Source organism: Oratosquilla oratoria, chromosome 2 (genome assembly GCF_046742065.1).
Source record: "Oratosquilla oratoria isolate Oo_2021 chromosome 2, ASM4674206v1, whole genome shotgun sequence".
NCBI classification, from domain to species: Eukaryota; Metazoa; Arthropoda; class Malacostraca; order Stomatopoda; family Squillidae; genus Oratosquilla; species Oratosquilla oratoria.
This window is the reverse complement of record NC_134778.1, coordinates 42,038,812-42,065,088: the sequence shown is the minus strand read 5'-3', so window position 1 is coordinate 42,065,088 and position 26,277 is coordinate 42,038,812. Positions and strand designations below refer to the sequence as shown.

At 42.0% G+C, this 26,277-nt stretch overlaps 1 protein-coding gene across 1 annotated transcript in view; it reads left to right on the top strand.

The window, feature by feature from the left end:
• Nucleotides 1-6,458, top strand: part of LOC143038575 (aldehyde dehydrogenase 1A1) — a 64,356-nt gene extending 57,898 nt beyond the window's left edge. Inside the window, exons 9-12 of the mRNA XM_076207960.1 lie at nucleotides 1,480-1,644; nucleotides 2,769-2,926; nucleotides 3,042-3,116; nucleotides 6,227-6,458. Of these exons, the coding sequence (XP_076064075.1) occupies nucleotides 1,480-1,644; nucleotides 2,769-2,926; nucleotides 3,042-3,116; nucleotides 6,227-6,296 (468 nt within the window). The 3' untranslated portion in view covers nucleotides 6,297-6,458. The remainder of the gene's footprint in view (nucleotides 1-1,479; nucleotides 1,645-2,768; nucleotides 2,927-3,041; nucleotides 3,117-6,226) is intronic.
• The last annotated feature ends 19,819 nt before the right edge of the window (nucleotides 6,459-26,277 follow it).

The window sequence follows — 26,277 nt, the reverse complement described above, 5'->3', positions numbered from 1 at the left end:
CATTCTTCCTTTTCTATATTGTTCATTTCTTTTCATGTATTTTTCCTCATTTAGTTCCAGTTCAATCAATATGTGGTCACTTTTACTTATTGGTGTTTTATATTCAATCTTTTCCACTATTCTAGGTTCAGATGTGATTATTAGGTCTAGTCTCGATGGTTCTTCTTCATTTCTATACCTAGTGTTCTCCTGTATTCACTGTGTCATTGTATGGTCAATAATCATCTCGAGTAGAACATTTCCTCATGAGCCGTCTCCACCCTTTACTGTCATCTCTTCCCAGCAGAATTCTTTGCAATTAAAGTCGCCCATCATAACTATTCTTCATCCATCTTCCATTATCTTATTTAATGTTATCCTTGTATCTTCTAACATACTTTTATGTTCACTCTCTTCCCACGAGGCTGATTTTGGAGGCACATAATTTATCACAAACTTTCTGCTCTTCTTATCTCTGTCTTCCACTTTGATCATAATCATCTCTACTGTATTCTTTCCATATGTGACACGCCTCACGTTTATATCCTTCTTAGTCAGGAACATAACTCCACCCTCTTGTTTTGTCTCTGTGTTTCTAATCCAATAATTATATGCATCATGTCCTACACTGTTGGGTGGTAGTGGACCTTTTAATTTCATTTCTACAATTCCCATTATGTCCGGTTCTTTTTCCTTCAGATAATCATTCAGCCCATTCAATCCTGTTATTAATCCATCTATATTTGTGTAACGTGGGGGGACATCCTGGGATGAGATGGATGGATGGATGTTGAGGAAGGACGGGAGAGGACGGAAGGCGGGGGTGGGTGGAGAGTGGTTATATGTGGAGGATGCTGTGATGCATGAGGTGGAATGGACGGGGGAATGGGGTAGTGTGTGTGAGCAAAATTTTGACGCAGCCCGAAGGGATTTCTCCCCGTCCTCTCCCTTATATGGGGCGACAGAGAGGGGGGGTCGCCGATTTAATGAAGCGGCCTTGCTGTGGATGTGCTGTATCTTGTGACACTGCTTCTGACCCAGGGCAGTGGACGGGGTGCGGGGGTGGCCCGTCATCCGGGAGGTGCTGAGATGGGAGGGAGGGTGGAGGGGTGTGGAGTGTTTTCAGGGATGGAATGGGTGGGAATGATTTTATGCCTTTTCCTTTTTGGCTACCTCCCTAGTAAGGGGGAAAAAGCCTTGGTATATGTATGTATGTATGTATGTATATTTGTGTAAGACACTTAGTTTTCTGCCACTTCCATTGTATTCTGTGTCACAAACTTAGTGTTTCTATTCAAGGCTAATAGATGTAATACAAGAAAGAGATGGATTGGCTGATTGTGCATTTCTAGAATATTTATAAAATTAATTTTACGGAATTGTGGGGAAGATTAACATTGCATTACATTTTCAAAAATAAATTCTTTACACAGATCATTTTTATCTCTATATTGCTTCCTTGAATTTACCAGTTGCCATATTTTCTTTTCTTTGTGCTAGATTAATAGAGTGCAGATGGACAAGGTTCTTAGATACATTGAGAGTGGAAAGAAAGAAGGAGCCAAACTGGAGTGTGGAGGAATCAGGAAAGGCAGCAAGGGTTTCTTTGTTGTGCCCACAGTCTTCTCAAATGTCACTGATGAAATGACCATCGCAAAGGAAGAGGTGAGGTGAAGGGAAAGAATTGGGAATGAACTCTCCTTAACATAGTAATGTACCTTACAGATTGTTCTAGATTGTGCCAGAAGAATTTGTGTCGGAGTGCCAGACTTTACCACTTCAGTACGATGACGTCTATGTAGGCGTCATGAGGCGTGAGTGGGTATGTGTTCTGTCGGCGTCTTGAGTATATATATATATCTATTTTTTTGCAGTTTACATGAGTTACCCCCAGGATTCTGTGAACTGGTTTGGTCACATTTTCTGTGTTTATTATTACTCAGTAAAAGAGAACAAGTAATATAGCAATGATTATATTTCATAATGTGAGTAGTGTGGTGAATGTACATATGGCAGCTGATGCTTCACGCGAGAATTTGACTCGTACTGAAGTGGTTAAGAGGAAATGAGGTCTTGGATGAAAAGAGACCATAATGCCAAGTTTGCCTCTCAGTTGAATAAAATTATTGGGCATTACCCAGAAAATATCTGAAGTGTCCGAGATGAAGGAGCCAAGTAGAGGGTCCTCACTGGTATTAGTGGGAAAAAAAAAAAAAAAAAAAAGATGAATAAATAAAATAAAAAAATAAAATAAAATAAAATTGTGAAACATTATTGTTGTCCAAGAAGAGACAGAGGCCCACAGGATGACCCAGAGATCCAGTGCAGACTCAGATATTGGCAGGATGCAAGCCACCTCAACCCTCCCTATTTCTACCTGGAGGTCTGGACTAGAGGGAGTTGGTATTTGGGCCCCCTTATTAGGAGGAAAGGGCCTCTTGGAATATGTATATTGTATTGTGTAATCCTTTAACTGATTTTTCTCTCCATTAACCCTTAGCACATGTTTGTTTATATCTGAATTTTAGAGATTCAGAAAGGTTTTCTATTTCTTCTTAGATTTGTTAATGTTCACAAATTCCTACCAGTGTGCTTCATAAAAAAAAAAGAAATTAAACTGGAGAAATGGTAAATATATATGCATAATCAGTGCTGTGAAAAGCTATTTACAATGGGAAAACACTGGTAAATATTCTTGGGTATTGATAAAAGTAGGTTGAATAGTGTATAGTATAATATTTGTTCAAAATTAACTGGATCTTGATTTTCTTCATTGGTCTACCTCCTAGATTTTTGGTCCTGTGCAATCTATCTTGAAGTTCTCAACTATGGATGAGGTTATTGACCGTGCCAACAAGACAACCTATGGTTTGGCTTCTGGAGTTATCACCAAAGACATCAACAAAGCTCTCATGTTTGCACAGGGAATCAAGAGTGGATCTGTATGGTGAGCTGGGGAGAGGAAATTTTTACACTAAATGAGATTCAAAGAGAAATAATATATAATTGCTTTCCTAGATGACTGTATGTAGACATCCATCATAATGTTATGATAATTGCAGGGTCAATACTTATGACCTTTGTCAGCCCCAGAGTCCTGTAGGAGGATACAAGCAGTCAGGCCAAGGACGTGAACTGTAAGTATGATGTTTGATAGTTACACAAGATATCTATCCCTTGCAACAAAGGAAAAAGCTAATTGCAGAAAAAAATACATTTGAGTCTTGGATGTGTTAAGATAGAAACTAGTCATGTGGAAAAGAATAGACTAAAGTGACAAGATAATCTATGAGGGGGTTGTACTGAGAATGAAGTGACTATTACAGGGGAAGAAACATGGTGCAATAAATCAGGAAAAGAGTAAAAGGATGAATGTGATGGCGAGCCACCTCATGCTGCAATTGCATACAAACTAAATTAGTGACAGGTCTTTATTAACTTGTTAATTAATCTACTTGTTTACTTGTTTAATTATTTGTATTTATTTGATATGGTTGACAGATATTGTGAAGGTTGTTGTAGATGGAAGTGGAGAGCTTTAAGTAATTGGGGCATATGTAGCAAGGAATAGAGTTGTGTTGAAAGTTAGAGTAAAGGAGACAAGTAAATGGATGGAATGAAGTACTATAAAAAATAGGTATCTGTAAATCAATGCAAATAGATTGTATGAAGAAGTGATTGTACTCATGGAACACTATGGAGCAAAGACTTGGAATTTGAGGGAAGAGGAAAGGAAGAGCCTGAATATGTTTAAGAAATATGGTGGATGTTACAAAGATGGATAGAGTGAGAAATGTGGTGATGCAAAGAATATGGATGGAAAGAGAGGTGTTAGATGGGGTAGATCAGAGAGTGTTGGGGTAGTTTATGCATATTGAAAGTATTAACAAGGAAAGACTTGCAATAAATGAGAAAGCAGAAGTGCACTGAGCTTGAGAGGATCAAGAATGAGGTGTATGGATTGGCCCATAAAGGGGTGAATTTGATGCTCTTAAGAGACTACAAAAGATAAAGTGAATAGAGAGATTGTGAATGGATGAAAGAATGATGTGGCCCAAAGAGATGTTCTTGTCTGTGCAGTAAAGTTTTCAAGTGGGTGAGGAAGGAATTTCCATATAATGAAATTGTGGGGGTAACCTAACCCTGCCTATCAAGCCCTACTATGGAGGTACTGTGTCCTGCTTTATTGGCTTGACCCTAATAGTGTGGTAGGGGACAGGAATGACCATTCATGAAGTGCTAAGATGAGAGATGATAAATGGGTTTTGGATAGATGTGGTAAGGGTACATACTTTGGCTTGGCCACCCCCTTTGGTTGTGCTTATTTGTTTATATATTTTTTGTAAGTTTCACATTCAGAACTAAATCTGCAGAGTACCACTGGGCTATAGATATTGAACTCCAGTGAAACTTGCTCAAAGAATTACTTGCTCTATATGTGGTTCCAGACTTTTTAAGCCATATTTTTTCCAGTCGGTAGATATGTGTTGTGACAAACTGTCTCACATTTAGAGCTGCACCCAGAGGTGAGAAAGGGTGTTCCAAATTACTGCTAAGACGTTATGAACCAATGTTTCCACTTGTAAGAATTACATACATATACCAAAGGCTTTTTCCCCATTACAAGGGAGGTAGCCAAAACTTAAAGGCATAAAAACCACTCCTACCCATTCCATCTCCAACACGCTCCACTCCCCTCTACCCTCTTCCCTCCCTCTTATCTTAGCACCTCCTGGATGACTGGTCATCCCTGCATCTTGTCCACTGCCCTGGGTCAGAAGCAATGTCACAAGACACAGCACGTCCAGAGCAAGGCCACCTCATTAAATCTCTGCCCCCTCATGCAGAAAAGAAGATGGGGAGAAATCCCTTCGGGCTGTGTCAATTTATTTCTCGTGCATACTACCTCACCCCCCCATCCCCCACCCACTCCCCCTCCTGCATCACAGCATCAGCCATACACAACCATTCTCCATTCAACTTTATCTTCTGTCCTGTCCTTCCTCAACAGACATTCCCCACTTCACCAATGCCCCTTTTACCCCATCCACCCATCTAATCCTAGGTCACCCCATTGTGCTCACTCCTTCCACCTCTGCCTTTCATACCTCTTTTACTAATCTTTCTCCACTCATTCTTTCCATGTGTCCAAATCATCCCAATACTCTTTCATCAACCCTATCTCCCAACTCCCTTTCCACCCGTTCTCCTCACCTCATTTCTCACTCTATCCAGCATAGTAACCCCTCTTATACTTCTCAGGCACCTCATCTCAAACACATTCAAACTCCTCTTACAAACACTTACAAATACTTCTTACAAATGAACCATGTAAGAAATATTCCTGATATTAAAGGATTTCCTGTCAAGTGAACCATAAGGAATTTTTGCAAGAATTTGTAGAATCTGGGTAATGCAAGAGAAATTGCTTTGCAGTATATGATTTATGAATAGCTTTGTCTATCTAGAAAGCACTAGTCCTCTACCTTCAATGTTTTGATGGCAGAAATTGGAAAAACTGGATCAGAAGGTTGTTCAGGGAACTAGGAAGCCTTACTGGATGTACTACTACCCACACTGACAACCTAGACAACGGCCCAAAGTTTTTTCCCTAAGAGATATATGGGAGGGCCTGAGGACAGTTGTTATCAATGAAACTTAAAGTATAAGTGGAAGGAGTGAACATGAGAGGGTAACCAAGGATGAGATGGATGGATGGGGTAAAAGGGGCATTGGGAAATAGGAAAATGTCTGTTGAAGAAGGATGGGAGAGGACAAGATGGGGGTGAATGGAGAAAGGTAGTGTATGGATGATGCTGAGATGCATGAGGGGGAGTGGGTGGGGAATGTGGGGTGAAGGAGCATGTATGAAAAATAAATTGACGGAGCCTGAAGGGATTTCTCCCTGTCTCCATTTCTGTATTAGGGGACAGAGAGGGGGGGGGAGGTCACCAATTTAATGAAGCGGCCTTGCTGTGGATGTGCTGTATCTTGTGACACTGCTTCTGACCCAGGGCAGTGAGCGATATGCAGGGATGACCCATCAACCAGGAAGATGTAAGATAAGAGGGAGGGAGGGGGTGGATGGGAGTGGAGTATATGGGGATGGAATGGGTGGGAATAGATTTTATGCCTTTTTTTTTGGCTACCTCCCTTGTAAGGGGGAAAAGAGGTTTTGGTATATGTATGTATGCATTTATTTATTTATTCATTCTCTTGTTCATTCTTCTATTTTTCTTTTCTTTAGGGGTGAGGCTGGACTAGAAGAATACCTGGAAACTAAGACTATCACCATAAAAATTCCATCAAAGTTCTAAGAAGCCAACATAGAATTCTTCAGCCAGTTTTCTAGTTTTGATGAAGACATTTCATTTGATCTTTGATGTATTGTTTCAATATTTTTTACATGCATTACCAGGATCAAACATGTACAATGTGAAGACCAAAAACTTTTCCAAATAGAAATTTGAAAAAATCTGTTTTTTATTTGCAAATTATTTACTAAGCATTATTTTCATACTACAGGGCCTTCTTCCCTTTACAAAGTAAGTGGCTAAGCCAAAGCATACACCCACTCAATACACAGCAACACTATGGACACCCAGTACCAAAAAGAATATAAAAGAATTAGAAATAATACAAAGAGCAACAACAAAACTAGCACCAACTCTTTGAATTGAATTGAATTGAATTTTATTCGGATACAATCATACATACAATAAGTACAATACATACAAGACTCAATATTATACACAGTATATATAATTGTACATCCGAGGATGGCACAGAAAGTCAAGACTTATTTCCACTGTGGTCCTCATATTACAATTAGGAAAGGATTATCATAGAAAAGCTAGGTTATACGAAGTGTAAATTAGGATTATAAGAAGTGTAAATTAAACATATAAACTATTTTCTTCAGAGAGAACAGTGTCTAAAAGATAACATTTAACTGATTTTTTAAAACTACTTTTAGATACAATTGATTGAATGTTGGTCGGTAAAGAGTTCCAAGCAATAGCACCAGTGTATTTGAAAGTACTTTTCCCTAACGAACTGTGAAACCTAGGTACAATGACAGATGACCTACTAGAACGAGTTCTCAGGGAACGAGCATTTCTGACAAGTGTAAACGTATCTGACAAATAACTGGGACAAGAGTTGTTCACAATTTGGTGAACATGATTAAGCTTTAACTGAGCAACACGTTTCTCAACAGGTAACCAATTTAACAGTTTAAAATGCGTATAATCTAGATGAGTACGTGGATGAATTTTCAAAACGGTCCTGATTAGTTTGTTTTGACATATTTGAAGATTACTCTTAGATTTTTTAGATAGGTTGCTATACCAGGAAGAACAAGCATAGTCAATATGACACTGGACCAGGGCTGAAGCTAGTAACTTCATTGTCTCTACATCTAGGTATTTTTGTATTCTTGCCAAAAATTTTGTTCTGGAGCTGACCCTTTTAATTATTTTTTGTGCCATAACTTCTCCCGACACATTTTGATCAATTTCTGTTCCAAGATATTTGACAACAGACCTAGGTTGAATACTAGTATCATTACATTGGATATTGAAGTTGGGAGCATTTTTGAGTTTTTGATTGGAGCCAAAGAGAATGGATTCTGTTTTACCTAGATGTAGAGACAATTTGTTATCCAACAACCACTTGCTGACATTCAATAACTCTTCACTGAGTAACGTCTCAATCCTATTTACATCTTTGCCAGAAACTAGTAAGGCTGAATCATCGGCATACAACAGCAGTTTACAGTTCACAGCAGCTTTCATGTCATTCACATACAAAAGAAACAACAGCGGACCTAAAATGCTACCCTGTGGGACACCACATGTTATTTTTGCTGCTTTTGATGTTGAACCATTTACATTCACAATCTGTTCTCGACCTGTTAGATAAGACCTCATCCAATTAACAACATCTGATTTGAAGCCTAACGCTTGTAGTTTGAATAATAGAATATCATGATTTACAGTATCAAAGGCTTTCTGGAGATCTAGCATAACCATTCCACAGTAATTACCTCTGTCAATTTCACCTTTGATGTAATCAGTCAAATTGATCAAACATGCATCAGTAGAATATGATTTTCGAAAGCCTGATTGTAAATCATAGAACAAGTTATTGCTTTGAATATATTCATAAACCTGGTTATAAACAACTCTTTCCAAGACCTTCGATATAATACCGAGCACTGAGACTGGCCTATAGTTACCGGAATCTGTTTTGCTACCCTTCTTGTACAAAGGAGTAATTTTTGCTAATTTAAAATCTTTGGGAACTTTGCCCTGTTGAATCGAAGTATTGATTATGTGAGTGATACAGGGAGTAATCTGCTCAGCTGAGTCATTCACAAATCTGGCTGGAATATTATCTAGTCCGGTAGCCTTAGACCTGTTAACAGTCTTCAACATTTTATACACATCTACATTAGCAACCGTAGACAGAGCAAAGGTGTCATAGGATACACCCTTATTCCAATAATAATTGTTAATGTGTTCTTGGCCAAAATGACCTGAAGGTACTGGTAAATTATTTACGAGGGTGGTAGCAATGGTGGTGAAAAAGGAGTTAAATTTTTTAGCCACCGCTACTTTGTCGAAAGTAACGATCCCATTAACATTAAGACCAATGTTACTACTTTTGGATTTTAGATTTTTGGAAGAACCTAACTGTTTGATTGTTTGCCATAGTTTTTTGGGATTGTTTTTGTTGGTTTGGAGAGAATCTTTGTAATATCCTACCTTAGCTCTGTCTACCATAACCTGAACCTCGTTCCGTAACTTCTTATACATAGCGAAAACAGATTGATCTTTTGTTTTCTTATACTCTTTTAAAGCCTTATCTCTCCTGTTGATCATTTTCAAGATGTCACCAGAAAACCACGGCTCGGAACGTTGTTTTATTCTGATTGATTTTACTGGAGCTAATTTGTCTAATACCCCCTTGAACAGTGCTTTAAAATTATTCCAAGCTTGATCAACATCTGTACAATTGACGACTGAAAACCAGTTAACCTCGGACAACCTTTCGCAGAACAATTCCTTGCTGTAATGCTTAAGAGAACGAACTTTTATGGTTTTATGCTGATTGATTTGTTGTTTGGAAACTTTCCTGATACAATACGTTGCTCTATGGTCACTCAAACCAATATCAATTACTCCACTAGAACATATTTTCTGAACATCTGATACCAAAATAAGATCAATTACAGAATTAGCAGTGGCACATACTCTGGTGGGTTCTGTGATAATTTGTTTCAGATCATTCATTGAACAGAATGACTTTAGCGCATTATGCAGAGTATTCGAGGTTGATTCTACATGAGTATTCAAGTCGCCAGTTATAATCACTTCATTGTTCAGAAAGTCTGTGGAATTGGAACACAAATCCTCAAGCTTACTATAGAAGTCATGTTGCCAGGGCGGTCTATAGCAGGCACCTACGAGGATAGGCTTAGATTTTGGCAAGAGAATGTTTATCCACAATGCCTCTAACTCACTGTTCATGTCTGTCCGTTGCTCAAACGCGATGTCGTTGCATATGTAGACAGCCACGCCGCCTCCAGCCCGGTTACGATCTCTCCTCACGATGGTGTAGTTGTTTATCTCTACCTCCGGATCCGCTATCGTATCGTCCAGCTTGGTCTCGGTGAAGCATAATACTGCAGGGGTAGTCCTCCGGGTAATCTCTCTTACCTCGTCCAATTTTGACGTCAGGCTGCAAATGTTCAAGTGAACAATTTGTAGGCCCTTGCTCGACAAACAGGACAGCTTGGCATCCATCTCATCAGCCCTCACGGGGCCAGGGCATTGATGAATGTCGCCAGATAATAGCAAACATATTGCTATTATAACACTGTTGCTTCCGGGTTTGATGTTGCTTACCTCGGAAGTACACGAATGTGTTCCGACCCTGACCTTGGTGCTGCGCTTGGTAATGGAAGAGGGCGATAGTAGGTGTTTGTATATAGTCCATCGGCCAAATCCAAAGTGTTTGCAACAGCCCTCACAAGTCAAATAGTTCTCAATCCGATCTTTAACCTTATGGTCGTATTTTGGAACCTCTGAACTTCTCAACCGACCCGAAAAGTTGATGAAAATCACTAATACCTGGAGGGCCAAAATGATGCCAACTTTACCCTTCATCATGATGTTATATATTCGAATAAAGTACGTACGTTAGGTTATAATACAGCTGACGACATGCAGCTAGAATTATCTTGGACGAGGCATACAGATCGAGTTCCATAAACACCGTATTGCTCGCGGTGGATGCGAGGGAGGGGGAAGAGGTTAATAACTGGGAGGTTAATAACTGTTGATCTCAAGTCCAATGCGTGAGGTAGCCATGATGCTTTGTGCGAGGGACGCTTGGTCGCTTGGGTTTGTTTACGAAATTGGGTTTGCTTACAAAGTTGGATTTACGGGATTTCGCTTAGATGATACACTTCACTTTCACTTTCACTCGATTGTGTCTTTGTTTTTGTGCGTGTGTGTACTAATTTATTGAATAAACTCTTCAATAAACCTTTCTGAACTGACATATGAGCAAAGACTGTCCAAACTAGAATGACCAACTTTGGAACAAAGAAGGGAAAGGGGAGACTTGCTGACTATAGAATAATGAAAGGAATGGAAGTCTTGGATAAGAATGACTTGTTAATATGGGATAATGGTAAAACAAGAGTACATGAAAAGAAACTAAAAAAGATAGTTACAGAAGAGATCTGAAAAGGAACAGCTTCCCACATAGAGTGATATATACTTGGAACAAATTATACAACGAAACAGTGTGTGCAAACACTATTCAAGATTTTAAGAAAAAAGTTAATGCTGAGAGATACAAAGACGGGTCACCACGAGCATAGCTCTCTTCCCGTATAATAAAACTAGGTAAATACATCCCATATCCATCCAAAACCCATTTGTCCTTTCTCATACCTAAGTACCTTATAGATGAAGGGTCATCCCAGTCCACCATTACACCACTTGAGTCAATGGCAATACAGCAAGCCAGTGTCTGTTTAGCAAGGCCTGACAGCTGGAACTAGTTTATTCCTACCTCTTCATTATATGGTAAACCCCCCACTCCCTATCCACTTGAAAAGAAATTGTGGAGCAGACAAGAACATCCCTTAAGGTTGTCATTTCCTTGTCTATTCACAACTACACTCTATTCACTCTAATACTCTGCACACACTTCCATGGTAGACAGATATCCTGTTATATCTAATGCCACGTTTACCCTATTCATCCATCTCATTCTTGGTCTTCCTTTTGGGTTCACATTCACTTCTGTATTCCAGATTTTTGTTAGTCTTTTGTCACTCTCCATATGCTCAAACTACCTCAGTACTCTTAGATTTACTCTGTGAGACAGCTGTTGAAACAGCTGTCTTTTGACCCTTGTTTTCTGCTTCACCACATTTCTTACACTATACATCCTTGTAACATACAATACTTTCACAAATACTTCATTTCAAACATGTTTGTTCCTTTGTATCTTTCCTTTCTGCCTCCCTCAAATTCCAAATCTGGTCCAAGCAGTGCCATTGGGCTCACTCCATCATACAACCTTCTCTTTGCATTCATTCCCAGATACCTATTTCTTAAAACACTTCATTCATCCAAGATATCTACTTTCCTCCCTTGCTCTGTAGTTCATCTACACCTTCATTCCTTCATTCACTGCCATTTGCAACTACAAAAAAGTTAAAGCTCTGGCAGATGAATCATATAGTGAAAGACAAGAAAAATTAGGACTACTAACTTTGGAAAATCAAAGAAAAAGAAGCAACATTGTGATTAAAAAAAAAAGAAGAAAAAAAAAAGGAAGTTGGGGCTGGGGAAGTCAGACAGATGATCTCTTGATATGGGACAGAACCTCAAAAGGACATAATCACACACACACACTTTTCCCAATAGGAAAAAGTGATCATGTTACAACTGAATTTCAGCTGGAGAATGAGGAAATAGAGCCAAGGAATGAATTGGACAGGCAATGAAGACTCAATTTTAGGAAAACGGATTACATAGTGTTGAGAAAATTCTTTGAAGAAACAAATTGGGAGGAATTTATGAATACCACAGGAATAAAGAGTAAATGGGAAATCTTTATTGACATTTAGAACCTAGGAGTGAACAAGCATGCCAAAGACTAAAGAAAGGAAGGAGCAAAAACAGGACTGGTTTAACAAAAAGTGAGATTGTGAAAAAGACCAGATGTGCTTTGGAGAAAATAAAACAAAAGAACCTTACAAAAAATCTAGGTATGACTATAACAGAATTTGCAGGGAGGGAGAAAGCAATTCTGAAAAACGTGTAGTTGAAAAATGCAAGAATGAACCAAAACTATTTTACAGGTTCATGAATGGTAAATTGAGACACAGGGAAGAAATCACCAAGTTAATAAGCAGAAGGCCTCAGCTCAGGCAAAAATAATTAAGGTTTCCAATCTGTCTTCACAAAAGAGTGCAACTTTTTGGAGAAAAGTGAGGGGAGCAAAAGACCAGGTTTAGCAGATATAAATGTAGAAGTGAGGGAAGTGCTCAATCTCCTGGGATCATTGGATGTGACAAAAGCTTCAGGACCTGATGGGATCTCAAACTGGATACTTAAAGAATGTAGGGAACAACTAGTGGACAAGATCCACAGTCTTATTACATGTTCATTGAAAGAAGGCATTGTGCCACTTGATTGGAAAAGGGCAAACATGGTGCCAATTCACAAAGGTGGAAACAAGGAAACACCACTAAATTATAGGCCAGTATCACTAACCAGCACAATAGTGAAATTATGTGAAAGGATTGTGAAAGATTGATGGACCAAATATCTTGAAAAGATGAACATTCTGACAGTTTGGCTTCAGATCTGGAACATTGTACATTTTGAAACTTTTAATCAAAAGCTTTTACTTGAGAGTGATGTGCTGCAAGAGAGAAAGGGGTGGGTGTACTGCATGTACCTTGACCCAGAGAAGACTTGATAAGTACCTCACAGTTGACTTATGTGGAAATCGGAGCATGTTGGAGGACTAAGAGGCAAAATATTAGAATGGATTAAAGACTTTTTGAAGGAAAGATACATAAGAACAGTAAAAAAGGATGAGATGTCAAGCTGGAGAACATTAATGAGCAGAATTCCACAAAGTTCAGTGCTTGCACCAATAATGTTTCTTGTCTTTGTTAATGACATGATGGAAGGAACAACAAGCTATGCCAACATGTTTGCAGGTAATGCAAGAATCATGAGTGAAAAATGAGGTTGGTAGAATATTGCAGAAATATCTAGATATTATTTTTGCATGGAGCCAAGAATGGGAAATGAAATTTGATACCAAAAAATGCAAAGCACTGGAAATGGACAATAGCCGCAAAAGACCATCCTTAAACTATTATTTGGGAAGTGAACCCATTACATAAGCAAAAGTGGAGAAAGACTTGGGAGTGTTGATAAGACAACCGGTCACCTGACAGACATATCAATAGGATTGTGGGAGAGACATATGGATTTCTGCAGAAGATTAAAGTGGCATTCCATTATATGGATGAAGAGATGATGAAAAAAACTCTAAGAAACTGATATGTCCAAGGCTGGAATATGCATCAGTAGTAGGGTCCCCACACAGAGTGAAGGATATAAGCAAGATTGAGAGAATATAAAGGTCAGCAATCCAACTGGTCCCCAGACTGGCAGATAAACCATATGTGAAAAGACTGAAGGTACTGGGTCTACTAACTTTGAAAGATCAAAGAGATTAGTGTTTAGCTCACTAAAGGGGATAGATTGCATTGGTAAAAGAGATCTGCTTAAAGATGAGAGGGCTTTAAGAAGTCATGGAAATAAATTAAGAAGACCACATGTTGAAATGACATGAAGAAAAATGTGGAATAGCTTAGGTGATATAGCTCAAGCTCAAACAAAACATGATTTCAAAACTAAATATGATGATTGGAAATCAAAGATACAGATTAAGATGAAACCAGACATGCATTCGAGTCAAGATATGTTAGAAAATTAGAGAATAGGAGACAGGACCCGATAAGTGTTGCTATTTTCCTGTATACTACAATTAGGTAAATACATGCACACGCAGGATACCATGAACATTTGCTCCTCTGTATACTACAGTTTTGTAAATATATGCACACATGCACCTGCACACAAAAAACTATTAAAACTCAAAACAGGAGGTATACATGGAAATTATTGAAATGGATGGAAGATTTTTTACATGGGAGAAAAATGAGTGGTGCTCAGAGATAAAAACTACTTGGGAAGAAATAAGTGGAGTCCCACGGGGTTCTGTATTGGTTCCAATAATGTTTGCTATATATGTAAGTGACATGGGTGAAGGTATAGAATGTTACATGAACTTCTTTGCAGATGACTCAAAACTACTAAAGAAAGTAAGTACAGAAAAGGATTGTGAATCGCTGCAGAAAGACCTGTATAAGGTCTGGGGATGGGGTCAGAAGTGGGAAGTGAACTTCAACATTAAGAAATGTAGTATAATAGAATCTCAAAAAAAAAAAAAAAAAAAAAAAAAATTGGGACAATATAAAATTGGCTTTTAATTACTTGGATGAGATAATGGTATAAAAAAAATACTAGTCACACTGATAAGACCAAGATTGGAGTATGCTGTGACATTATGGACACCCAGTACAAAAAAGAATACAAGGAAAATAGGAAGAATCTAAAGAGCAATGACAAAGATGGCCCCAACACTTTCAAAATGTGCAAGCAAAGATTGTCTAAACTGGAACTACCAACCCTGGAACAAAGAAGAGAAAGAGGAGGTCTATTGACCATTTACAGAATAGTGAAAGGCATTGATCGAAGTCCTTGACTATGAAAGACAGTGGATAAGTTGAGAGAAATAAGTTGAAGGGGAAATGGAGTGAAACTTGTGCCTGTGATATTTTAAGTGGAAAGAGGGTGCACACACCTCAGTCCACTGACTTGGCAGCCCGGCAGTTGGCCCAGTGGCAGGGGAAAGTCCGAGACGACTGGACTGTCGTTCTGTTGCAGGGTGCTATCTTGGATGGTATCGAGTTACCTTAAGGGAGGCAAGCCCCCCGGAGGCCCCGGCGCTCACACCCTAGCGCCAGGTTGTTGGCCTGGTTATACCGCCAGGAACTCGGTCGTTGGACATGCATTTAGTAAAAGCAGGGGCACCACGAGCAGGTAGCAAGCCAACAGTTAGGAGGCAGAGGCGCAAGTAGTAGCATGCACTTACAGCTAACTTAACATTAACCTTATAGGGCAGTATAGACTATGTATTACGCATGCACTCCCAATGCCTGGTGGAGTCTCCGTACTCCGTACTCCACCAACGGTAAATATAACAGAAGAAATTATTAAAAGGTATATAGAAAAACTCAAAGTTGATAAAACACCAGGACCTGACGGTTGGCACCCAAAAAAAAACAAATGAGTTTGTTGTTCCATTAGAATTTTTTTTTTTTTTTTTCAAGAAATCCATCATATCCGGAGATGTCCCAAGAGAATTGAAGCTAGATAATGTTACTCCCGTATTCAAAAAAAGGTGACATAGAGAAACTAAATAAATACAGGCCTATAAGCTTGACTTCAATCGTAGGAAAAATTATGGGAACTATCATCAAAGATGCTATCGAACACTATTTAGAAAGTGACTATTTGATAAATGATAGCCAGCATAGATTCAGACGGAAATGTAGTTGCGTGACTAATTTACTCGAATTCTACAACACAGTCATCTCGAATTATGACAAAAGAAACAATATAGATTTAATATATCTAGACTTTGTAAAAGATTTTGACATCGTTCCCCACGAAATACTACTTACTAAATTTGCTTCACATGGAATAAGTGGTAGCCTATTAATTGGTTAAACGATCGAAAATAGAGAATTGTTCTAAATGGCAAAACTTCTAGATGGAAAATTTTTAGGAGTGGAGTTCGTCAGGGTTCCGTTCTTGGACCACTTCTATCCATAGTATATATAAATTATATAGACCACGGACTGCAATCTATTGTCCCCAAACTTGCTGATGATACAAAACTGTGCAGAATGGCAAATGATCACTTAAACCAATTAGATATTTAAGAAGATTTAGATAAACTACAGCAATGGTCTGAAAAGTGGCTAATGAAATTTAACACAGGTTAATGCACAAGGTAATGCACATAGGTAATGCACATAGGTAATGCACATAGGTAAAAATAACAGTAAGTACGATGGCAAGTTATTTGGAAATTCATTAATAAAAGTGGACACTGAAAAGTCCTTCAAGGAAACGTACCAGCTTAACCACTAGCTACAAGTTGGCCTGGTTCTCTGTAAAAATAAGTACAGACGGCAGTTAGCAGTCGATTTAGTTCCTCAGGACTAGATTAACTTCCAGGTTGGAGAATTTCATAGGCTCAATAGCTCAGTCGGTAAGGCGATGGCAGTGTGATTTCACGAGCCCGGTTCGAATCCGGGGACGACAGTCGGAATTATTTGATCGACACCACCGTCACTGGTGATTCTATTCAGATATATACACATATATATATATTACAACAAATTATATATATATATATATATATATATATATATATATATATATATATATATATACATATATATATCTATATATATATATATATATATATATATATGCATATAAGCACCTAGCGGATTTGCGCTATAAAAGAATTATAAATACACGTCGGACCTAAACCACGCGGAGTAAGTAGTCTTGTTTTTGGCGTTGGTCGAAGACCCACGAGCGTTGTTTCGTGTACACGTTTTATCATTGGAAAACATTATTAGTGATTTGAATCTTTTATTTATTGTCACCCTTACCTAGAACAAACTGATTAAAAAAATGGATCATACGAAAATCGACTAAAACATATGAATATGTAGAAAAAAAAAGTATACACAAAGGCGACTTGATGGTTTAAGGTTCTAAAGGGAATTGACATCAAAAGTGACAACATTTTCATACTGAATGAGAATCAGACAAGAAATAATGGTCTCAAAATGTTTGGAAATTGATTTATAACAGAACATAAGAATGAAGGAGACTGCAAGAGACCATGAGGCCTACACTAGGCAGTTCCATGTCCATTAACACCTATCATCCCCGTCTATAAAGTTGTCTAACCGTTTCTTAAAGCAACGGATAGTTTTAACGTTTATTACATGGTTACTAAAACTGTTCCATTCGTTGACCACCCTATTAGTAAACCAATTATTGTCTGTTTCCTTCTTAAATATAGATTTGTTCAGTTTAACTCCATTACTGCGAGTCCCGCCCTGTTATCTTTATATGATGATCTTGTTTGCGTCACCCCTGTTAAAGCCTTTGATCCACTTAAACCCCTCTATTAGATCACCCCGCACTCTGCGTCTTTCCAGAGAGTGTAAGTTAAGGTGCTTAAGCTTCTCTTCGTCCCCCACGAAAGACTTCTTACTAAATTAGCTTCACACGGAATAAGTGGTAGCCTATTAAGTTTGACTAGTAATTGGTTGAATGATCGAAAACAGAGTTGTTTTAAATTGAAAAACTTCTAGGTGGAAAAATGTTACAAGTGGAGTTCCTCAGGGTTCCGTTCTTGGACCACTTCTATTCATAGTATATATAATGATATAAACCATGGACTAAAATCTATTGTCTCCAAATTTCCTGATGATACAAAACTGTGCGGAATGGCAAATGATCACTTAAACCAATTAGATATTCAAGAAGATTTAGATCAATTACAGCAATGGTCTGAAAAGTGGCTAATGAAATTTAACACAAGTAAATGCAAGGTAATGCACATAGGTAGAAATAACAATAGGTACGATTACAAGTTATTTAGAAATTCGTTAACAAAAGTGAGTAGTGAAAAAGATCTCGGCGTAATTATCAGTAACGATCTCAAATCATCTAAGCAGTGTATTTCAGCCTCTGAGAAAGCAAATATGTTTCTAGGACTGATTGCGCGATCTTTTGATTTCAAAAGTCCATCACTCATTAACAAGCTATATAAATCGTTAGTTCGTCCATATTTGGAATATGCTGTTTCCGTATGGTCACTGAATCTCATTAAAGACATTGACAGACTGGAAAAAGTACAACGGCGAGCCACAAAACTTATTCCAAATATCAAAAATAAATCATACGAAAATCGACTAAACATATGAATCTGTTTTCCCTAAAAAAGCGTAGACTCAGAGGTGACTTGATACAGGTCTTTAAGATTATAAAGGGAATTGACAACATCAAAAGCGACCAAATTTTCACACTGAATGAGAATCCAACAAGAAACAATGGTCTCAAACTGTCCGGAAATAGATTTAATTTGGAAATGGGTAGAAACAACTTCGCCAACCGTGTAGTTAATGAATGGAATAAACTTCCTGCAGAGGCAGTGCAATGTAGTTCAGTTCGAAGCTTTAAGAATCGTTTAGATAAACACCTAAGCAAGATGCTGTAGTGATTATCATTTATTTTATATTATTTGTTTTTGTTCTGATATCATTTGTCTGTTTGATTCTCATTAATTATTAGTTATATGTTAATCTATTATTATTTACTATTTATCTGTTTGTTTATTATTCAACTATACCTATGCATTTATTTGTGTATTTAATTTGTTATTTACATTATTCTATTTTTTATTTATTCATTTATTATTATTTTGATTTTTTTTTTTTTCCGCATCCGACCTGGATATGGAGCAAAAGATCTCCTGTCGGTATGCTCCGCCTTTGTAATCCTTTGTAAATTTCTGAGCACATGTATCATTTTGGTCATTCTCCTCTGTACTGATTCTAGTGAATTGATGTCCGTTCTATAAGACGAAAACCAAAAATGGACCACATATTCAAGAGTGAGTCTAACGCTAAATAGAGTTTAATAATTACCTCTGCACTTCTATTCATAACCGTCATAGAATGAAACCTAATGCTCTGTTTGCTTTATTCCTGGCGCTAATACACTGTTTCCTGGATTTAAGGTCAGGACTCACTAGAACCCCCAAGTCTCTCTTACACTCAGTTTTCTCTAAAAACGTGTTATCTAAGCTATATATATTTTCAGGGTTGTGTAGCCCTACGTTGAACACGCTGCACTTTGAGATATTGACGTTCATTTGCCATTTCACCGACCATGTGAACAATTTAAGATCGTCCTACAGAATCTCGGCGTCGTCTCCTGACCAAATTTCACTTCCTATTTTAGTGTCATCCGCAAACTTACTAACATCACTATTAATCCCATTGTCCAAGTTCGATATGTACATAAAGAACAATGAGGGGCCCAAAACCGAGCCCTGGGGGACCCCACTAGAAACACCCCCCCCCTCCTGGATTTTACACCATTTATGGTGACCTACTATTTTTCTCACTGATCCAAGCTCTAATCTCTTCTAACACTTTTCTTCCTATGCCATGGGCTTTGATTTATTTAGTAGTCTCTGGTGGGGCACCTTGTCGAATGCTTTGCCAAAGTCAAGGTAAATAACATCGTAACTATCTTTGTTATCTGACGCCATATATACTCTAGTGTAAAAGTATAGAAGATTAGTCACACATGACTTAGCCTTTGAGAAACCATGCTGTGTGTCATGAATCAAATATCTCTCGATGTGTTCTCTGAGTCTATTAACTATTACTGATTCAAGCATTTTACCTATAACTGATGCCAAACTGATTGGCCTGTAGTTGCATATAAACGATTGATCTCCCTTTTTGAAAACAGGAACAATGTTTGCCTACCTCCAAGCAATAGGCACAAAACCCATGTCTACCGACTTATTAAATATTTCTGTTAACTGGTCCCAGATTTCAAATTTACACTCTTTCAGCAATCTCGGAAAATTTTCGTCTGGACCCGGGAATTTTGTCTTTCAATCTGCTTGACTACTTCTACCTTACTAATGCCGATATTAGATAGTCTACTTTCTTCATCTCCACTGAAAATCGGATCGCAGTCAGATTTAATTTGGAAGAGGGTAGAAACAACTTCGCCGTGTAGTTAATGAATGGAATAAACTTCCTGTAGAGTCAGTGCAGTGTAATTCAGTTCGATGCTAGATTCGTTTAGATAAACACCTAAGTGAGATGCTGTAATTCCTGTAATTTATTTTATAATGTTTGTTATTATTTGTCTTTTTGTTTATTATTTATCATTATCTATTTGTCCATTTATTGTTATTTACTATTTACCTATTTGTTTATTATTTAACTTTACCTATTTATTTATTTTATTATTATGCATAGTGTAGTGACGCAGCCACAGGCGGTCACACACTTCCCATAGTTGGCAAGAGGTGAATATGAGCTAGCCAATCAGGAGCCAGCAAATGGTTCTCGAGCGGCTAGCGACCTCTCTTGCCAACTACGCTGAGCCGCGAGCGACCCTTAAATAGGGCAGCGGCGGCTAGTCAGAACAGAACTCATCGCTCCTAGAGGTCGGACGTCTCTTCGACCAGCTCTCTCTACAAGCTCCAAGTATCATCGCCGGCCGGTGGTGGCTGGGAGATATATATCTCCTAGCTGCCGCCGGTCTGGCATGGCCGACCTCTCGTTGACGTCGGCAGGCGGGTTTACACCAATACAAATACACACACACATTTCCCAAGTCACGTAAATCTCTGTTTTCAGAGTAGTGCTTGGAAGAAAAGAGGCACATGCACACTTTCTCGCTAGCAAAGCAGAGGCCCAATCGTCTCTCTCAGTACGCCCAATCTGACCGCGGGCTGGTTGACGGAGAGACTTGGGACACCTTTCTGTCCGACCGGCCCGCAACCAAACGCTGGCCTCTCGCTGACGCTGGTGAGCGAGTTTACACTTCTGACATTTACACACAATTCCCAATCGCGTAATTCTCTGTTTTCAGAGTCGTGATTGGAAGAAAAGAGACCATACAACACCCGCCCGTCTGCCCCTCCCTCGCATCGCCACTGAATCTACTCTTCCGAATTCCAAACCCAGTCTGGGGATAAACAGACAACGCTCGCCCCACCTGTGGCTCATCAGGTTCGCCCTCGCCAGCGGTGGCGGCGGGGAGTTATCTCCTTGCCGCTCCCGTTCTGGTCACTGATCTCTCGTTGACGTCGGCAGGCGGGTGTACACCGCCCGTCTGCCCCCCCTCGCTCCGCCCCTTGATCAGCTCTAAAAGGACTTCAAACCCAAAACCTGGGGATAATCAGGGGTCGCTCGCCCCACCTGTGGCTCATCAGGTTCGCCCTCGCCAGCGGTGGCGGCGGGGAGTTATCTCCTTGCCGCTCCCGTTCTGGTCACTGATCTCTCGTTGACGTCGGCAGGCGGGTGTACACCGCCCGTCTGCCCCCCCTCGCTCCGCCCCTTGATCAGCTCTAAAAGGACTTCAAACCCAAAACCTGGGGATAATCAGGGGTCGCTCGCCCCACCTGTGGCTTATCAGGTTCGCCCTCTACACGCGGAAAGTGAAATCAACTCACTTCTCGTAAGATACACACATACACCTCTCACGAACAGAGCCACAAATCACGCACAAACATAACCACTTACTTTTTCTTCGACTAAAATTCGCTTCCTTTCTAACTTTCTCTTCTACTACATCTTCTCATTTCAGTTTACCTCCCACTAAAGATTTTTCCGTTTTTCCACCTTTCTCTACTACTACGCCTCCTACCATTTTCTAAACTTTCGTTGGTGATCCTAACCCCGTTGGTATTCCCAACCTCCTAACCTCCGGCGTCGGGCGCTTCCCTCCAAGCTCCTGGTCAAGTCCTCCTATGCCATGACAACAATCTAGCCCCTAATTGCTCGCGATTCGCCCGGTGGCAATAGCCCTCTTTTATACACTACTATCTTTTCATTTTCTAACAGACGTTCTTCCCCTCCCACAAAACCCGATCCCGCGCAAGCGAGGTGGTCTTTTCTTGAATTCCAGAATTCCAGAATGGTAATAGCCACGGCAGCAGCAACAACATCTCGTCCAGTCTTGTAGCAGTTCCATCGAGCCTCGCCGTCATCAGCCGCCACCGCCTCTGACGTTAGGCTCACCGTCCAGCTACGACTGATCAGATCCACTAACCAGTGGCTATTACTTGTGGTTTTACCAAAGAGATTAGAATAAGAGACCAAAGTGAATTTCATTTTCCCTGGCTTGTTCGAACCAAACCACTACAAATTGGTGACCCCGGTGAAAGACAACCAGGATTATGGAAAATTCACAAGTGAAACTTCCCAGTTTCTCCCGTGACTTGGAGAGCTGGCTACTTCACACAGAAGCCTATTTAGCCACTCAAGGTGACGTTCCAGACCACCAAGCCTTCGGCGCGTACATCGCCGCTCTACCAACGGACGTCATCGCCCTTGTCCGTAACGCCGTCTCTTCTCCTCCGGAAGAAGGCAAGTGTGCCGCCCTCAAGACTGCCTTACGGAAGCTATGCGCCAGGCCTGACGACCAGCTGTACCGAGATATCCAGCAGAGCGAACTCGGCGACACCACCCCCTCACAGCTATACACCCGTATGGCCAACCTCAACACCCGTGCAAAGGTGGCATTGCCCAAGGAACTCCTCCGCTCCATTCACCTCTCCAAGATGCCGGACGCCCTCCACTTACACCTGGAAGCTTTAGCCGGCGATAAGGACGACGAACAATACTGCGAAATAGCAGATAGGTTGTTCCAGCGACATACCTCGGTACACAAACCAGTGCATAGTGTTCGTGCAAAGTGTAGTGACAACCCAGGTGTTACCGACCATAGTGCTGTGAGTGAAAACATTCCCATGTCATATAGTGCCAGTGACCAAAGTATGCAGCAACTACGGCAGGAAGTCGCCGACATGAAGACCTTGCTCAACCAGTTGCTTGCCGAGAAGGGAACCCCCCCTCAACCACCACCTAGCCCCGCTCCACGACAGGATACTGCCTCCTGTTGGTACCATACCCGCTTCGGAGCCAAGGCGCTCAGATGCACACAACCATGCAGCTGGTCGCAGGGAAACGCCAAACGCGGGGGTCGGTAAGCACTCCTACCCCCGCTAACCATACTCACACCCTCCTCTCAGTGCGTGATCGCCACTCTGGCCTCTCTTTCCTGGTAGACACGGGCTCAGCCGTCAGCATCATACCCCCGACGGAAGAACCCAACCACGGTACACGGTGGCCATCCTACGACCTGCTTGCAGCCAACGGTACGCCCATTGCAACGTACGGCAGCCACCACAGCGTCCTGGACCTCCACGATGTCAAGTTCCCTTGGACATTCGTCATAGCAGCGGTCCAGCACCCCATTCTTGGCTACGACTTCCTCCAGCATTACAATATGGTAGTAAACGCCAAGGATAACTGCTTGTACCACGGCACGACAAGCATACCGGGAACCACCACTAACGCCAAATCCCACCAGATATCGTCCCTCCAGTCCGCTGGCGATTATGTACGCATCCTGCAGGAGTTTCCCCAGCTAACATCGCCAGACAAGACCAACACCACCACCACCCCTCACAACATCATGCACCACATCCAGACATCTGGACCGCCAGTACACAGCAAGCCTCGACGACTTTCCCCAGAGAAGTTGGCCGCTGCCAAACAGGAGTTCCAAGAACTCCTAGACCAGGACATCATCCAACCATCGGAGAGTGCTTGGGCATCACCACTCCACATGGTTCCCAAGCCACCCCCACCGCCCAACCAATGGCGGGCTTGCGGTGACTACCGTCAACTTAACCGCATCACGAAGCCCGACCGCTACCCCATCCCTCACGCTCAAGACTTCCACTTCAAGCTTCACGGGAAGCAGGTCTTCTCCAAAATTGACCTGGTCAGGGCGTTTCATCAAATCCCTGTAGCGCCGGAAGACGTCCACCAGCCAGCCATAGCCACTCCGTTCGGCCTCTTCGAGTGGAAGATGATGGCCTTTGGCCTCCGGAATGCCGCCCAGACGTTCCAGAGGTTCATAGACCATGCCCTCAGAGACTTCGACTTCATCACCGTTTACATCGACGACATCCTCGTAGCCTCCGATACCCACGACCAACACCGCCAACACCTCCGCCTCCTCTTCCGCCGCCTCCAAGATTATGGCCTCCGGGTACATCCGTCCAAGTGTCTCCTCGGAGTTTCATCTCTCGACTTCCTCGGACACCGCATCTCAACAGCAGGTCTGTATCCTCTTCCTCAGAAAGTAGACACAATCCAAGATTTCCCACAGCCAACAACCATCAAGATGCTCCGACGATTCCTAGGAATCGTCAATTATTACCACAGATTCATCCCCAACGCAGCTGCAAAACTCGCTCCCTTGAACGACCTCACCAAGAACCATTCCAAGCGGTCGGTCAAACCTGTGAGATGGTCTTCCGAAGCGACCCAGGCATTCGAACAAGCCAAGGCGGCAATCGCTGAAGCCGCCCGCTTGTCCTACCCAGTAGCTCATGCACCCACATTCCTTACCACTGATGCCTCCTCCACAGCAATTGGCGCCGTCCTCCAACAGAAGATCAACGGCCAGCTCCAGCCTATCGCCTTTTTCTCCAAACGTCTGGACCCTCCTCAAATTCGCTACAGCGCCTTTGACAGGGAACTGCTAGCCATAGTCTCGGCTGTCAAGCACTTCCTTTACTTCCTGGAAGGCCGGCCTTTCGTTATCCTTACAGACCACAAGCCACTCGCCCATGCCCTAGACAGAGTCTCCGACCATCACTCCCCAAGAGTCTCCCGGCAGCTGTCCTTCCTCTCCCAATTTGATACTCGCATTGAATACATTAAGGGAGAGGATAACCAGGTAGCCGATGCCTTGTCTAGAATCACCTCCAGCATCCTCCCTAACCACAACATAGACTACGCACGCATCGCCGCATCTCAGAACAACGACGGTGAACTCCGCCTCCTACGTATGCACGACACCTCGTCCCTACAGCTAAGACAGCTTCCCAACAACCCCGTACCATTGTGGTGTGACATCTCCACAGGCAAACCCCGTCCGTACATCCCCGCCTGTCACCGTAAGGACGTCTTCTCCTCCTTCCATGACCACAGTCATCCGGGCATCCGCGCGACACAACGCCTCATCACGGATCGAGTCGTCTGGCCAGGCATCAACAAGGATGTCAGACAATGGACCCGGACCTGCCTCCCCTGCCAGACGGCCAAGGTTACGCGCCACGTCCACGCACCACTCCAGCGTTTTCCTGCACCAACGGCACGTTTCCAGTCAGTTCATGTGGACATTGTGGGCCCCCTTCCGCCTTCTCGCGGCATGCGTTACCTCCTTACGTGTATCGACAGGTACACCAGGTGGCCAGAAGCGATCCCCCTTCCGGATATATCCGCCGAGACGACCGCCCGTGCTTTCCTCTCTGGATGGGTATCCAGATTCGGCGCACCTCACATCATTGTCACCGATAGGGGCTCCCAGTTCGAATCTGACCTATGGTCCAGCCTCCTCAAGTTCCTTGGCACCAAACGTAACCGGACCACCGCTTACCACCCCCAAGCCAATGGACTCGTGGAACGGTTCCACCGCCAACTGAAGGAGTCGCTGAAGGCACAACCCTCATGCGACTGGGTCGACGCTCTTCCCCTGGTGCTTCTCACGATCCGCGTCACACCTAAGGTCGACAATGACATTTCCCCATCGCAGCTACTTTACGCTGAGAACCTTCGCCTCCCTAGGGAAATTGCCACGCCTGCCGTCGGCGATCCGGATCGTCACGCCCTCCTCCAACTCATCAAGGACACATTCGCCAACACCCGTCCAACACCCCCTCGTCCACCACAACCACAGCCGGAGCACCTTCCCCCGGCCCTGTCTACAAGTGACTACGTCTTCGTCAGGAAAGACTCCACACGAGCTCCTCTTCAGCGCCCATACGACGGCCCCTTCCGAGTCCTCAGCAGATCACCAAAGTACTTCGTGATCAACCGAGGTGCCAAACCGGATAGCGTCTCCATCGACAGGCTCAAGCCGGCCCATCTCCCCATCAATCCCCCTACCAAACCTCCAGGGCCACTACAATACCTCTTACAGCATGGTCCTAACCCCATCCTCACCACCGAACCAAGTCATTCCTCACCCCCCGAAACACTCTCCCGTCCAAACCAACACTCCCCTCCAGGGCCACTACAATACATCTTACAACATGGTCCTAACCCCATCCTCACCACCGAACCAAGTCATTCCTCACCCCCCGAAACACTCTCCCTTCCAAACCAACACTCCCCTCCTGCCCCTGACTCTTCACCATACACAGATCACACGCACACGACAGCGAACCCTTCTCCTTCTCCCACCCCGCAACCACATC